General features: G+C 37.3%; 1 protein-coding gene across 2 annotated transcripts; it reads right to left on the minus strand.

Moving 5' to 3' along the window:
* Positions 1-2,638: 2,638 nt before the first annotated feature.
* Positions 2,639-13,375, minus strand: LOC104249500 (uncharacterized). 2 transcript variants are annotated; one of them, XM_009805936.2, is made up of 11 exons: positions 12,993-13,375; positions 12,365-12,447; positions 12,105-12,240; positions 10,918-11,402; positions 10,741-10,788; positions 10,357-10,531; positions 9,108-9,220; positions 8,904-9,000; positions 8,525-8,744; positions 8,123-8,276; positions 2,639-3,677 (listed from the first exon to the last, which is right to left on the minus strand). In XM_009805936.2, the coding sequence occupies exons 1-11, from the start codon at positions 13,183-13,185 to the stop codon at positions 3,276-3,278; spliced, it is 2,106 nt and encodes a 701-aa protein (XP_009804238.1). In that variant the 5' UTR covers positions 13,186-13,375; the 3' UTR covers positions 2,639-3,275. The 2 variants fall into 2 exon arrangements, with proteins under 2 accessions (XP_009804238.1, XP_009804239.1); XM_009805937.2 differs by lacking the exon at positions 12,993-13,375 and having other exon boundaries at positions 12,105-12,253.
* Between the last annotated feature and the right edge of the window lie 3,451 nt (positions 13,376-16,826).

Below are 16,826 nucleotides of genomic sequence, written 5' to 3' on the forward strand. Positions count from 1 at the left end.
ATTGGTTCATCCTTACCTGCGACGTTACAACAGTGAAGCAAAAATACCCCTCTTCCGTTAGGGCCCTCCACTATGGCCACCAGCATCCCACGTGAACTGACATTTAGCTAAGGTGGACGCCGTATGGCATGCCATTTTACTGTTCCAACCCCATTTTACCTCTCTCCACGTTCTCTCCTTCGACCATTATCTCCTCATTCATCCAACCATCATCCAAAATAAATGTTTAAATGAAAAGTAAGATCTGTTGATTACTAATTTCTGCTGATATTTAGAGGCACTTAATTTTTCATGCCCAATTTTACTAGTTTGTGTCAGAAATTTTTCTTGTTTTTGATGGGGAATTTAACTTTTCATTATGCATGTGATTCTTATTTTTTCAGTATGTCCATTTTTCGCCATAGTATGCAATGAAAAACTAAGAATCACAAGCATAATGGAAAGTTAAATTCGCCATAGAAAATAAAAAGAATTTCTGACACAAATTAGTAAAATTGGGCATGAAAAATTAAATGCCTCTAAATATCAGCAGAAATTAGCAATCAACAGATCTTATTTTTCGTTTAAAGATTTATTTTTGGGTAATGGTTGGGTGAATGGGGAAATAATGGTGGAAGAAGAGAATGTGGAGAGAGAGGTAAAATGGGGTTTGGACGGTGAAGTGGCATGCCATGCGGCGTCCATCTCAACTAAATGCGAGTCCATGTTGGACACTAGTGGCCATGGTGGAAGGCCCTAACGGAGGAGGGGTATTTTTGCACTACTTTTGTGACGTCAGGGTAGGGGTAGACCAAAAGTATAACGGAGTATATAAATTATCCTTTTCGCATAGTAGAAGGGTATTTTTGACCTTTTACCTACTTAAAATATAACAAAATCTCATATAAACTTGAAGAGAACCAATAAAAAGATAAAAAATAAAAGTTGCATTACTGATACCATGACTTTTAAAAGGATAAAGAGGGTTAACGAAGAGGTTTATGTCAATCCCAATATTAAGTATTGGTTAGCCAAAATTGACCATTAGTTTTTCAAGAAGTCTTGATAAATGAATTAAGGGTAAAACAGGAAAAAAAATTATTTTCTCTTGATATGTTAAAAGTGACAAGTAAAAGTGAATATATATTTTTAGAATACTTTACAAGTAAAAGTCAATGGAGGGAGTATCAATTACTTATTCAATTCTCTTTCTCGTTCATTTCCCAAAAATTGCAATCCATTAACAAAATTTTATTGGCAAATGATGCTCTTGCGCCTCAGGTCTCTGGCTGTTGGTATACTTAGCACTGCTCAAGAGGGGTCGTTGACCATTATCCAAGCATCTCCAAACACACAGAGAAAATGACAAAATGATCCTTTATGTTTGGGAGTAGGTTTAAAGGCGATTCTTTATATTTGCATTTAACATGTTTGGTCCTTTAAGTTTACGTAAGCTTATCACTTTTAGTCTCCACTAAATTCTAAACAAAGAGTGTTAACCAATTTTAACAAATCCAAACAGCATTAAATACTATAATCATATTTTCCATTAAAAGAAGATATGATTATAGGCAGGGGTGTTGGTTTAGTTTTGAGTCTGGATGGGTCAAAGGTGTATTGGGCCATTTATTGGGCCTGTAGAGATGATTTGGATGGTGTATTGGTATATAATTGCGCGCGGCGCGCAAATATATATATAACTTACGCAAATTGCCGATTGATTAATTTATTTGAAACTAAATGTGATATAATCATAATATTTAAGATTAGTTGCCTATTATAGACTTCTAATTAATGTTAAAAACTATAATTATTATTATTATATATATTTTGGCAAAATGTGTAAAAAGCTAGTAATTTAAATAATTCTTCTAAAGATAATTTATAAATATATTTTATTCAGTTATTATTAATCGAGAAGCGTCGCAAATTAATTAAAAAGGGGAGGGCCAGAATTGATCGTCAACAACCAGTCCTTGTGATATTGTATGGAGTCCAGCCAGTTTATGTGTTGATTATTGATGATCTTCGTTCGAGTTATGTCATTTGTTATTTGGCTTGCCTAGCGGGTAGGGTTAGGTGCTGTCACGACTTGGAGACAGCTTGGATTTGGAAATCGAATCTCTCAGTCGGCGAGGGAATTCGGGACCCAGAGTTCTGTTCTCCCCCGATTGCAAGTCCATTTTAAATTCAAAAGCCTTAAACCCACACTTTACTTTCATGTCCAGAACTAGAACAACTACCCGGCCTCTTCTCCTTCTTGTCCTCTTGTACTTTCGTTCTTCTTATTCTCATATCCGGAACCGGAACAAACAGAAATTTTGGCTCATGACAGGATGTTTCCGATAGACCCTCAGCTTGATGAAAGTATTCCAAAATAGCTTTTAAAAACCGGTGGTGAAGAAGCCTTAAAATTCTTAAGGAAGGCATTAAAAAGCATTTGAAAAAAGGACATTAACATCAACAAAAGATTAAGATAACTGAAGCACAAGAAATGCTCGACCAAATAAATGTGTGTATGTTGAGTAGTTCATTTTATCATCAATTTGGGATTGGGATCTTTAATCTACCTTTAATAGCAATGCTGAATTGACAAAACTGCAAAAAAAGATTGTTGTTACCTATGTTTGTTCTTTTGCGTTCCGTCTTAGGAGAAAAGTAAGGAAAATTCATCAAAGTTTAACATTAATTTTTTGTGTAGAAACATACAAAAGAGAAAAAAGAAATAGAAAGCAAGTTTAATAAATAACAATACAATTTTGAGTTGTACAGGCCCGAGCGAAGGGTAGCAATAACCACTTTTAAATCCGATATTTAAAATATATCCATAATTTACAATGTATTTAAAGATTAACCAATTCACCTAAACTTCAGGACTAAGTATCCTGAATTTGAAAATTCAGGATACTTTTTGAGCTGCTAGTTTCAAATACTACTAATTTAAAATTCAAGACATAAAATTCGAACTTCAGGATACAATCTTCGAACTTTAGGACATGATGTCCTGAAGTTTGAATTTTGAGGTTTAAATCTAGGACGTTGTGTCTTGAAGTTTGAGTGAAATTAGCTAATCTTAAACACATTGTAAACTGTGAATATATTTTAAACAACATGCTTAAAAGTGGCTAGCTGGTGTCATTTCCACTACACGCCTCCTACAACTAAACTCCGAAAACCATTTCCGTATTTAATGCCTCTCACCAGCATAGGTACGAGGTAACTGTTTATCCAAAAAGCAAAGTACTAACGCCAGGCCTACCATGATTTACGGGGTAAAAATTTCACGAAAGGTGCAATCAGATGCAATCAACTCCTGTAACAATGTGGAAAACTTTTTTCATCTCCGCGATGGGATCTGCAATTCTGGATTTTGTACGCCAAGCAATATGCTCATCAGGTCTCACTAAAATGGCTCCTCTGTCTGTCATCTGACACATTTCCCACCAGGATGGAAAATCTGATGAGCTCTTCACTTCCACGACTTCAAAAAATTTCCAGGGAGTCGATGCAGCCTCACTTCTTCCGGTTTCATTAATACTTCCGTTTGGCCATATTACACAAACCTTTAAAGGCACTTTAAAATTGTTCGCCACCTCTATAGCAGCTCGAGCTAGATAGTAGGACTCCTCCAGTGGTGCTATTATAAGGACAAACTCAACCTTATCTCCAGATACAAGGTCTAGAGTAGAGAATATTTCCTGAATAAGATCTACTGTTAGAAAAAAATAATGAAACCTGAAACAGGATGACTGCAGGTTGAATATTGTAATCTATTGCAAAGATCGAGATAAATTAAAAATCCCCATTTGATTCAATTATTTGGCTTCTCCTGTGAGAATGTACGGGAGAAAATATTATTGATTAATTATGACAATGATACAATGAGCCTTATTTATATATAATACATGTCCTACTCCTAATACATATAGGATTAGGGTTATTTACTACTATTTAACTATCAAACTAACACTCCCTCTCAAGTTGGTGCATATAAATCATATGTACCGAGCTTGTTACATATATAACTAATACGAGGACCAGTGAGGGACTTGGTGAAATTATCAGCAAGCTGATCATTCGACTTCACAAACTTTGTAGCAATATCTTCTGAGAGTATCTTTTCTCTAACAAAGTGACAGTCAATCTCGATGTGTTTAGTTCTCTCGTTGAACACTGGATTTGACGCAATATGAAGAGCAGCTTGATTATCACACACAAGTCTCATCTGACTAATCTCACCAAATTTCAACTCCTTGAGCAATTGTTTGATCCAAATTAGCTCACATGTCGCCATAGCCATTGCTCGATATTCTGCTTCTGCACTAGACCGAGCAACCACATTCTGTTTCTTGCTCTTCCAAGACACCAAATTTCCTCCTACTAAGACACAATATCCAGACGTAGAACGTCTATCAGAAGGTGATCCTGCCCAATCAGCATCAGAGTATCCAACGATCTGCTCATGACCTCGATCCTCAAATAATAAGCCTTTGCCTGGAGCTGATTTTATATACCGAAGAATGCGAACAACTGCATCCCAATGACTATCACAGGGAGAATCCATAAACTGACTCACAACACTCACAGGAAAGGAAATGTCAAATCTAGTCAATGTGAGGTAATTTAATTTACCAACCAACCGCCTATATCTTGCGGGATCGCTAAGAGGCTCCCCCTATCCTGGCAGAAGTTTAGAATTCGGATCCATCGGAGTATCAACAGGTCTACAACCTGTCATTCTTGTCTCCTCAAGAATATCTAAGGCATACTTCCGTTGTGAGATCACAATACCTGAGCGACCTCAATACCCAGAAAATACTTTAATCTGCCCAGATCCTTAGTCTGAAAGTGCTGAAAAAGATGTTGCTTCAACTTACTAATACCATCCTGATCATTGCCAGCAATAACAATATCGTCAACATAAACGACCAGATAAATACAGAGATTTGAACCAGAATGTCGATAAAATACAGAGTGATCAGTTTCACTACGAGTCATGTCAAACTCCTGAATAACTGTGCTGAACTTACCAAACCAGGCTCGAGGAGACTGCTTTAGACCATAGAGGGACCGGTGCAACCAACATACAAGGCCACTAGACTCCTCCTGAGCAACAAAACCAGGTGGTTGCTCCATATAAACCTCATCCTCAAGGTCACCGTGAAGAAAAGCATTCTTAATGTCCAACTGATAGAGAGGCCAATGGCGAACAGCAGCCATGGATAGAAAAAGGCGGACTGATGCAATTGTAGCCACGGGAGAGAAAGTATCACTGTAATCGAGTCCAAATATCTGAGTATATCCTTTGGCAACAAGACGAGTCTTAAGTCGATCAACCTGGCCATCTGGACCAACTTTGACTGCATACACCCAACGACAACCAACAGTCGATTTACCCGATGGAAGAGGAACAAGCTCCCAAGTACCACTCGTATGTAAAGTAGACATCTCGACAATCATAGCATGTCGCCATCCGGGATGAGACAGTGCTTCACCTGTAGACTTAGGGATGGAAACAGAGGACAAAGATGACACAAATGCACAATGGGATGGTGAGAGACGATGGTAACTTAAACCGACATAATGAGGATTAGGATTAAGTGTAAACCATATACCTTTTCGTAGTGCAATCGGTTGATTAAGAGGAGACAAGTCCGCAGTATTAGCAGGGTCAGGTGCAGGACGTGAATCAGCTGGGCCTGATGCTGGGTGCGGACGACGATGATAAGTCAGGAGTGGTGGAGCTGTATAAGGTTGAATTGGACTAGGTGGTGGCACTAGAGCTATAGTTGGTGGAACTGGACTAGGTGGTAGCACTGGACTCGGTGGTGGCACTGGAGCTATAGGTGGTGGAGCTGCAACTGGAACTGTAGGCAGTGGAGCTATGGAGGAAGATGAATGGGAGATAGGGACTGAATCTCCAAAAGAATGAACCGGTAGCACCTCAGAAATATCTAAGTGATTAACTGGACCTGTGAAATATGATTGGGTTTCAAAGAAGGTAACATCAGCAGACATAAGAAATCGTTGAAGGTCAGGAGAATAACATCGATATCCCTTTTGCGTTCTCGAGTAACCCAGAAATATGCATTTAAGAGCACGAGGGGCTAACTTATCTTTTCTTGGAGTAAGGTCGTGAACAAAGCACGTACTCCCAAAGACACAGGGTGGAAGAGAACAAAGGTAAGTGGGGAAACAGGACAGGGAATGGAACTTGATTTTGGATAGCTGAACATGGCAGACGATTAATAAGATAACAAGATGTAAGAACTGCATCTCCCCAAAAATGCAGCGGAACATGAGATTGTATGAGTAAAGTACGAGCAGTTTCAATAAGATGTCTATTCTTTCTTTCAGCTACCCCATTTTGTTGGGATGTGTACGGACAAGATGTTTGATGAATAATCCCATGAGAGTTCACAAACTGCTGAAATGGGAAAGACAAATACTCTAGGGCATTATCACTACGAAATGTGCGAATAGAAACCCCAAATTGATTTTGAATTTCAGCGTTGAAGGTCTGAAAAATGGAAAACAACTCGGATCGATTTTTCATCAAAAATATCCAAGTGCACCTGGAATAATCATCAATGAAACTGACAAAGTAGCGGAATCCCAAGGTAGAACTGACCCGACTAGGACCCCAAACATCTGAATGGACTAAAGTAAAAGGTGACTCTGCTCGATTATCAAGACGCCGCGGGAAATGGGAGCGGGTATACTTACCGAGCTGACATGACTCACACTCTAGAGTGGACAAGTGAGATAAGCCAGGTACCATTTTCCGAAGTTTTGACAAACTGTGATGTCCTAACCGTTTATGTAACAAATCTGGTGAATCAGTAACGGGACAAGTTATTGGAGGAAGACAAGATACGAGTCCATGTGATTTTGCAAGGATAAGGTAATAAAGTCCATCTGATTCACGTCCGGTACCAATGATCCGCCCTGTACTGCGTTCCTGTATAAAAACAAGGTCATCAAGAAATAAAACAGGAGATTTAAGGGATTTGGCTAAGCGACTAACGGCTATGAGATTAAAAGGACTACTAGGAACATAAAGAACGGAGTCTAAAGGTAAGGAAGGAAGTGGACTTGCTTGACCTATTGCAGTTGCCATGGCTTGAGACTCATTGGCCATTGTGACTGTTGGAAGAGATTGAGAATATGAAATACTAGTGAAAAGAGATTTGTTACCAGAAATATGATCAGATGCACCTAAATCAATGACCCAAGACTCAGAAGGTGGAGATTGGGAGACACAAGTCATGCTACTATTTGTTGGAACAACGGAGGCTAATCCTGAAGATGTCTGTTTACGTGTTTTGTACTGAAGGAACTCAATATAATCCAGTAAAGAAACCATCTGGATGGGATTCAATGCATTGGATCCAACGGATTGTGAGTTAAAGGCTTAGGATACGAATGCCATTATAATATCGTGCCGGAAAAAGCAGAAATTTTTTGGGGACCACTGTTCACGCCAGAAAAATCACTGTAGCTCGCCGGAAAAAACTCAAAGTGGTCGGAATTTGATTTGAACTAGATGGGTAGGCTCGGAATTGTGAGGAGAGCAAGCTGTCCTGAAGGAATTTCGCGAAAAAATGGCCGGAAACACTGTCACGCGCCGGCGCGTGGGCATCGGAGCTTCGCCGGAAAATTTCTTCCGGCGGCGCGTGGCGGCACGTGGGGGGTCTTCTGACGGAGAATTTTTTATGGGTTGGTCGCCGGAGGCCGATCTACTTCGTGGTGGTATTGGTTTTTGCACAACACTGACGAAAAGTGGCTTTTTGTTACGGACGGCCTCTTAAGTCGCCGGAAAAATTGCACGGCAACGAGGTTTTTCTTCCCGGAGGCCGCTGGAATGATGCACAGCGATAATTTTCTCACTGAAGCTCTGATACCATGTGAGAATGCACGGGAGAAAATATTATTGATTAATTATGACAATGATACAATGAGCCCTATTTATATATAATACATGTCTTACTCCTAATACATATGGGATTAGGGTTATTTACTACTATTTAACTATCAAACTAACATCTCCAAACATGTGCCAAGAGATGAACGATATGAAAAGACCATGATCTAACAAGGTCCAGCTCCTACAAAGGCAATGTCCGCTTGAAAGAGTCCATACCTTACTTGACGGGTTAGAAAGCAGTTTAACATTCATATGAGGGAGCCTTGATCCAGGTTCCGAGCAAGGAATATAATCCCTCCTTCGTCCTGAAGGTGCTTCATGCGCATTCAACCCACTAAAATCATCAAACACGAATGCTCCTTTTCGGTACCTAATGTAAACACATTGAAATTAGAGTACTGATGCAAACAAGTATTGCCAAAAGGATTATTTAAGATATAAACAATCATCTGGCGTACACCTGAGATGTCTTTTTTTGGAGTTCTATTCAGAGTTGAGTCTATTCAGAGTTGAGTCAGTATCCAGCATTTATAGGAGCCCATGAACTAGACAACTTTAATGACAAAATCAGCTTGAGCAATTTGCATTAAATAGATAACATAAAAGTAGATACGCAACCTGAAACCAAGATCCTCAGCAGGGAACTGGAGCTGAAGGCTCTGTCCTCCTTCAAATATCTGTCTTACTTTTGCTAGCCTTGCAGATCCAAGTGGATTATTTTCATTCAATACAAAATCTGAGAGTTGTGCACGACCAATGCTGAATATTCCATCTAATATTGTCCTTTGAAGTCCAGATGGCAGAACAGAACCAACCGTGTTATTAAGAGCTCGATGTACTGCAGGCAAAAACACATAATGTCTTTAATCAGATATTAATGTAATACAGATTAAGTCTAAGTTTGCACTTTACCTGCATTTGCTATTGTTGGATCAAGACCAAGTGCAGCAGGAACTATCATTGCCCTGATGTAATAAAGATTAAGTTTGCACTTTACCTGCATTTGCTATTGTTGGATCAAGACCAAGTGCAGCAGGAACTCTCATTGCCGCCTTAAAGTTTTGGACGCTAAGTGCTGTATTAAATTGGGCTATCTGAAACATTTTAAGGAGTGTGTGAAGCTCAGAGGAAGAAAATCAGAAAATCGGTAATATTGTATATTAATATGCATTATCAAACCAAGAATTGAGGAAATGAATACCTGACTACGTTCTAGTTCATACGAGGTAAGAATTGATATTGGTGAGATACCCTTGATTACAGAAGCTAATTTCCACGCAAGATTATGAGCATCTTGAATACCAGTATTCATCCCTGAATAAAAGAAGACATCTTGAGCATATTTCCTTCCCCCAGTCTGAACTATTAAATCCTCAAATAAACAACAACAACAGCTGCAGATATATTCCATGAAGTGGAGTAGGGTGCATCTTGCATGACACCTTAGATCTTCACACCACCTAACTTAAAAGTTATCAAGATGCAGTTATTTTATCCCTGCGGAATAGAAAACATTCCTACAGGTTCTTTTAATTTTTCCCCTTCTCTTTGAGATATCTTTCTCATATTCGAACAATCTCATCTAAACGTTTAATAAGTTATCAAGGGGAAATGACACTATTATTTACCTAATGTATTTTTTTAATAATGGTGGGGTCCAGCTTACGCGCACTCTCGACTATTCCACTGGATACCTGCTACCTTCGCCAGCACAAGTATCGGATTAACTTTGCCCGCCCAGGCTTAGACAGATGCTAGGTCTCAAAGATTTTCACCCACTTCATCGACTGCTAGGTCACACCCTTGGTGCCCTAATTATGCCTTTAAAAACTACTCTTTAAGAGTTGACCATGGATTCATGCCAAGCATGTCATATTTTGTTGATAGGGACAAGGACAGCTTTGATTGCATACTGAACCATCTCATTCAAAAGCTTTAAATGCTCGAGAGGGAACACTATTATAAACTTAATTATTTACTTGATTTTGTTCTTAAAATTACCATATAACAATCAAGTTCTAGGTCTATAGTCAGATACAATATCAATTGTGTTAAATTACCAGTGCAATGCATAGTAGCTAACATAAAAATGTGGTTACTGATTGCAGTTCAGATCTCCTCCAACCTGCTAAAGCTATCTTGGGCTTAATTTAAGCTAATTATAGCTTTGAAATTTTATGCTTACGCTGAAATCTTTTACCTGCCTCCCTCAGAAATAACTTTGTGATTTTTACCTTTACATCAGCATCTCAGGAAGCAGCCTCGTTCGTCTCAATGACAATAATACATTATACGACTATGCATTAATTTATTTTCTCTCCCCCTCCCCTCCCCCAACTCTCTCAGCAGCAAAGGAATTGCAATAAAGTTATCCTTAAAATATCTAAGACTTGACAAGATAATAGCTCTACAAAACAAAAACTTAATCAATGCACAAATAGATTGCATACCAAAACCACCGGCAGGAGGAAATCGATGAGCAGCATCACCAGCAAGGATTATCCTGTTGTTACGAGACAGAAACTTCTCAGCTACTTCAGCATGCATCACCCAAGGCTTAATATCCATCACATTGACGTCTGCAAGCTCTTGGCCGATCAATTTGAAAATCAATCTCTTACACATCTACAACCAATTGTAAAGTACAAAGAACAACATGGTAAATAAACCATATTAGTTCAACTGTCAAGCATTGCAGCCATAGCCCCCATATTGTAGTAGATCCAAACAAATCCGGAGGAACAAAAACCCATTGATTCATTCTCTTCCACTAATGGAAAATTTTAAGAACTGATAGAGTAAGCAAAAGATTCAACAAAAGAGTAGAAAAACACCTCGCAACTAAAGTCCTCAAGCTTTTGTTGAGGTGGATAAAATGGTACCTACAAAATTTTGACCAAAGCTATCAATAATGCCGTTAACCAATAACAACAGATTCAGATTTATAAATGCAAGCAAGTGGATACTATAGCACTGAGCCAAATTCTCGCATAATTAAAGAACTGGTTTACCTGCAGGACAAATTCCCCTTGCTTGAGATCATGCGCAACAAGAACACCAATAGCATCTTTATTAAAGATGAAAAACAGCATGCCAGGTCTTTCTTTGATGAGATACTTCCCTAACTCTTGGCTTTGGAAGTGGACACTAACAAGATTTTGTAAGTCCTTTTCACCTCTCATGTTAATTCCTAAGGACTTTCTGACGGTACTTCCTGCACCATCTGTACCAACAAGGAAACGACACTGAATATCTCTCTTTATATACTTCCCTTCAGTAAGGAAAGATGCCGTTACACTGACTCCATGATCAGCATCATTGATTGCTATGCACTCATGCCCCATAAAGATCTTCCTCTCGCCAATAGAGCCATGCTCACGCTTTTCAGAGTTTATCATACAGAAATCGAGTTTCTCAAGGTGCTTCAGCAGTAACCTGGAGAGCTTGTACTGGGAGAAGTGTGCAACAGAGACAGGACTCACAATCCGATCAAAATCTGACAAACAAAATGGAAAATGTTTGCAGAAAACAAAAGAATCACCAATATGCATATAAGACATATCTTCCACGAAGCAAACTCAACAAATTTGTGATGCAATAGGTGTATCTAATAAGATGGATACCATACTACTCTCCCCAGCTCATTTAACGAAACATATTTTCCATTGGAATGTAGAAATGTCTGACACGTTATTGAAATAATAGTAGTTATAAACCTGCCAATATTTCATGGATTCGAGATCACTTGAATTTCAATCTAAAATTGCAATTGACTCAATTATATCTTCACTGATTGTGAACGGGCACAATTTAATTCCATTTCATATGTTGAGAGGATCTGAGGTGAACAAAATGTAATTTGATGACTTAAGAAACCATAAAGTGCAAAATGTCCCATGTAACATTTTGTATTCAGCAATACATTAAGAAAGTCATAAAGTGCAAAACGTCTCATGTAACATTTTGTATTCACCAATATATTAAGAAAGAGAAAACAACATTGCAGCATCCATTTTAAGGAGTAGAAGAGCTAAGACAAATCGCTTAAAAACTTGGTCATATTCACTTCTTAATTTTGCATTAGTTTAGACCATTTAACATAAAACTTGACAGGGAGAGTATTTACTTTGCAATAACAATATGAATAAATTAATGACTTAAAGCATAACAATTTACAAACCACATATACAAATCCTACCTTGAGGCTGCATATGATCAACAGCACCTAAAATAGGTCCTGTCAGTGATGTACAATATATAAACTTTCTCCAAAACTCTACTGGCGGTTGAGATCTTAGAATCTCGTCTCCAAGACCATCCAATTTGCGAAATATCTAGAAACAATAGCTACATCAAAACAAACGTCTTTCAATCAAAATACTCTCAAATCTCAGCTACTCTCTAGGCAACACAACAAAAGGCAAACAAAAAAAAATGCTTCCACATGACAAAACCAACCTCCATAGACCGGTTGTTGATGAAGTGTGCTTGAGGGTGTTTGGAAAAGACCTTGCTCCTCTCTAAGATCGCACATTTTACACCTAACGAATACAAAACAGAAATTATAGTCCAAATATCAAAACAGAACCCCAGAAAATAATTTTCACCCCTCAGTTATGACCTAAACTCATTTTCCTTCACAGCGTCTCAACTCTTGGTCCATCTCACTTATTTCAGTCATTGTGTGAATGATCATAACTATTTCGTAATTCATCTTAATTGTACAACCGGATTTTATATTCAACCAACCACTCGAAAATGTCCAGAAACTGATTTAAGATAAGTGAAACAATTTTCCACAATAGTATTTTACATGTAAAAAAGGTATCCTCCATACCAAGCACCTATCAGGGGTGGAGCTAGAATACGACCTATGGGTTCGGCCGAACCCAGTAGCTTTTGTCCGTACCACATATTTGTCTTTATAAATTCATCCAATATATATAATTTATTAATTTAGAACACAGTAATTTCAAACAGATTAGATTCTCGAACCCATAAACTTTAAGTCCGAGCTCCGCCTCTGCCTATGGCATTTGAAAATATCTAAATAGGGCAATAGGGGAAAAGGGTAACAAGAAATTACCAAGTTTTGTAAGAAGTATGGAGAGGACAAGACCAACTGGACCAGCGCCGATGATCAACACCGGCAAGACAGAATCGTCACTTGTAACAGATTTGGAGTCTGAAAATGCTCTTCCTCTAAATGACTGCCCACTCACTCTGATGTTGCAGAGACCAATGCAACTCCTTCTTGCACTAATCCCCCAAATTCCCATTCCCTTTCCTGGAGCCCAACTCTAATTAACTCAGAACTTTATTTCTGATGTTTAGGGGGGCAAAAAGAAGAATTTTCCCACAAACTCGTATTTCCTCCTGCTTCTGTACACCTATGTAGCATCACCAGTACTCGCGTTCGCCATTTGAGATAACCTGTTCAAGCACGTGTAGCCTCCTTCGCCAAGCTTTAAAAATTAGCTTGAAGTGTTTTTTCTCAAAGTGATTTTATTAAATAGTATTTTTTTAATTTATTTTTTAAAAAGTTGAAGCGTTTGGCGAATTTTTGGAAGAAAAAAATGATTTTGAGGATATACAGAAGCAGTATTTTTGGAGAAACAGAAAAAAATAGATTCTTTTTAAAAGTACTACTTTTTTAAAGCACTTTTGAGAAAAATATACTTGGAAGTAGTTTTTAAAAGCTTGGTCAAACACTAATTGCCGCTCAGAATTATTTTTCAAATTAATTAGCCAAACACAAATTATTTCTCACAAAAAGCACTTTTGAGAAAAGCAGAAAAGTACGATCAAAATAAGCTGATTTTTGCAGCTTGGCCAAACAGACAATGTGTTTGGCTAATTAATTTAAAAATCACTTCCAAGCAGCAATTAGTGTTTGGTTGAGGTTGTAAAAAGTGTATTTTTCTCAAAAGTGTTTTTTCAAAAAAGTGCTTTTGGGAAGAAACTATTTTTTTCTGTTTCTCCAAAATTGTTTTTGTTTCTCCTCAAAAAATATTTTTTTTCTTCCAAAAACCTTATCAAACACTTCAACTTTGAAGGAAAAAATACTTTTTTAGGAAAAAAAATACTTCTAGGTTTGAAGAAGCTTGGCCAAACAGACTATCCATCTGACAGTAGCACAAGCAATGAGTTAAATAATCACATGTAATCTTTGTTTCCAATAGCAACAACATCATAGGGACAAATTTCATAATAGCTTGCACATGAGAAAATTAATATTACAACCATTATAATGACTCATAACCTATTTGATTAAGTTGGAAAAATTAGCTTATTTTGAAAAATATTTTTTTAAAAAGTATTTTTTTCAAAAGTACTTTTGGCGAAAAGTAATTTGTGTTTGGCTAATTAATTTGAAAAGCGCTTCTAAGCATCTATTTGTGTTTGGGCAAGCTTTTAAAAAGTGTTTCTAAGTGTATTTTTCTTAAAAGTGCTTCTTGGAAGAAGCTATTTTTTTCCGCTTTTCCAAAAATGTTTCTGCTTCTACACAAGAGTACTTTTTTTCTTCTAAAAGCTTGGCCAAATACTTCAATTTTAAAGAAAGGGAGAAGGTCCGAATTTATCCCTCTACTATTGTATATTATTTACATTTGACCTCCATTATGCTTTTCGTCCATTACAACCCCTACCGTTAATAAACTTTTTAGATTTGCCCCTAACCCTAACGCCGCTCTAATGTGGCAGGCAAACCCTCGAATTTTTGTCCATGTCAGCTGCCAAGTCAGATGGTCCCACCAAATTAAAATATCTAAACCCATAAATTTGACCCAAAAGATGTTCTTGCTGACCCTCCCCCTATCTCTTTCTCTTTCTCTTCTCGAAAAGTTTTATGGTGTGCCTCACACAACTTATGTTAGTTGTGCGAGGCTCCTTTTTGTGTCATAAATTTGTGGACCACAATCTTACAATTCTGGGTCCACAAAAAATTGGGTCCACAAAACTGTAAGACAAAAAAGATGCCTCATACAACTAGTGTAAGGTGTATGAGACACAAAATAAAATTTTCCCTCTTTCTCAGTTTCTTTGTGAAATTTATATGTAGTCAGAAATTCTTTGATGCCCTTATAATAAAACTTCTTGCTCTCTTAAATATTTTTCCAGTTCCTTTACTCCAAAATGTCCAGTTTCATATATTTTTAGTTACACATTTTCCTCACTTATAACTCTATTTTTTCAAGTTGTTCGTGTGAATCCAAGGTATATTTCTGGGTAAGAATTAAGTAATTCATGATTTACTTCTTCTTTGTTTCATCTTGTATTTTTTGGTATTAGCCAAATACAGGGATTGACATTTGAAACATGAATTTTAGACAAAACTTCGTTTTGCTAATCTCCCATAAAAAAAATCCAAAATCAAGTGAAAGCGAGACTTATGAGAACCATCATTCAAAGGTTTGTATACTCCAAACAGCTTAACGTCATATAGCTCAAACATAAAATAGAGAAAAGTCTTAAGTTTCCCAAACTAAATCTGTTTTTTTTTTTTCTTAATCTGAATTTTGGCAAAAATTAAATTAGAACAATGTTTGGAATTTTTGAATAGACAAAGGTCTTGGTAACTTGAAACTTGAGCAGAGAACAAGATTTTTGACACAAATATTTATTTTTAGAACAACGTTTGGAATTCTTCAATTATTAAACCATTCTTAAACATCTCCGCTGATGATTCTTGATTCTTTAGAGAGATGTTTGGTTATAGCAGAAACAAGGAAGATAGAACTATAAGAAAAGAGAATATTTTCGGGTTGGTTAGTGACTCATCGGTGGTTCTCTATTTGGTGTTCACTATTTTTATTGATGATATTTATTAGAGGGGGAGGTTGGAAGGATGAAGGGTAATGGGTTATGGTATGGGTTGGGCTTGATAAGTGAACGGGTGTAATGTATGTATTTGTGGCCCTTAAAAACCTACTTTTTTGGTCAAGTTTATGGGTTTAGGTATTTTAATTTGGTGGGACTATCTGTCTTGGCATCTGACATGGACAAAAATTCGAAGGATTGCCTGCCACATTGGAGGGTCGTTAGGGTTAGGGGCAAATCTGAAAAGTTTGTTAACGGTAGGGGCTAGAATGGATGAAAAGTATAACTGAGGTCAAATATAAACAATATACACCAGTAAAAGGATAAATCCGGACATTCTCCCTTAGAAAAAGCATTTTTTTTTTTAAAAAAAAAGGTGCTTTTCAGCTTAGAGAAGCTTAGTCAAACAAGTAATCGATAAACCTAGCCACGTCTGATATTAGCATAGCGAACTTGCACAATTATTAACAACGGAAAAGAGTGATATTTGCCTACTGTACTATTAAAATTAATTATATTTATCCTCTATTAACGTATTAGATGTTAAATACTCTTGCCGTTACCATTTTGAATATAATTACCCCTCTCAGTAACGGACCAACGGACCCACATTCTACATTGCCACGTGGAGGCAATCTGTTCAATACCTGGTTATTATCCAACCATACCCACTTTCCTAGACCTATCCTTTCCGATTTTTACAAAAGGGTCAACTTTTCCGTTCACCATCTCTGACATTTTCTCTCTTTTGTATCTGACTTTACAGTTTATATTCTCTCTATATTGCATCACCCAAAAATGATGATAAAATTCCATGATCGCAGGCAAAACTCAAAGATTAACAGATAGTTACAAGCTTTAATGATTGGTTGATATTCAATTACTGTAATGACCCGGCCAATCGTTTTGTGTATTTGATCTCCGTACCCTATTTGATGCTTTTCGTGTACTTATTTATGGTTATGTAACTTGCGAGGATGGTTGGTTTGATTTCGGGGAGGTTTGGGATTGAATTAGAACACTTAGTTTTAGTTTGGAAGCTTAAGTTGGAAGTGTTGACCAAGTTTGACTTTTATGTATTTGACCTCAGATCGAAGTTTTG

This window comes from Nicotiana sylvestris, chromosome 11 (genome assembly GCF_000393655.2).
Source record: "Nicotiana sylvestris chromosome 11, ASM39365v2, whole genome shotgun sequence".
Classification (NCBI taxonomy): Eukaryota; Viridiplantae; Streptophyta; class Magnoliopsida; order Solanales; family Solanaceae; genus Nicotiana; species Nicotiana sylvestris.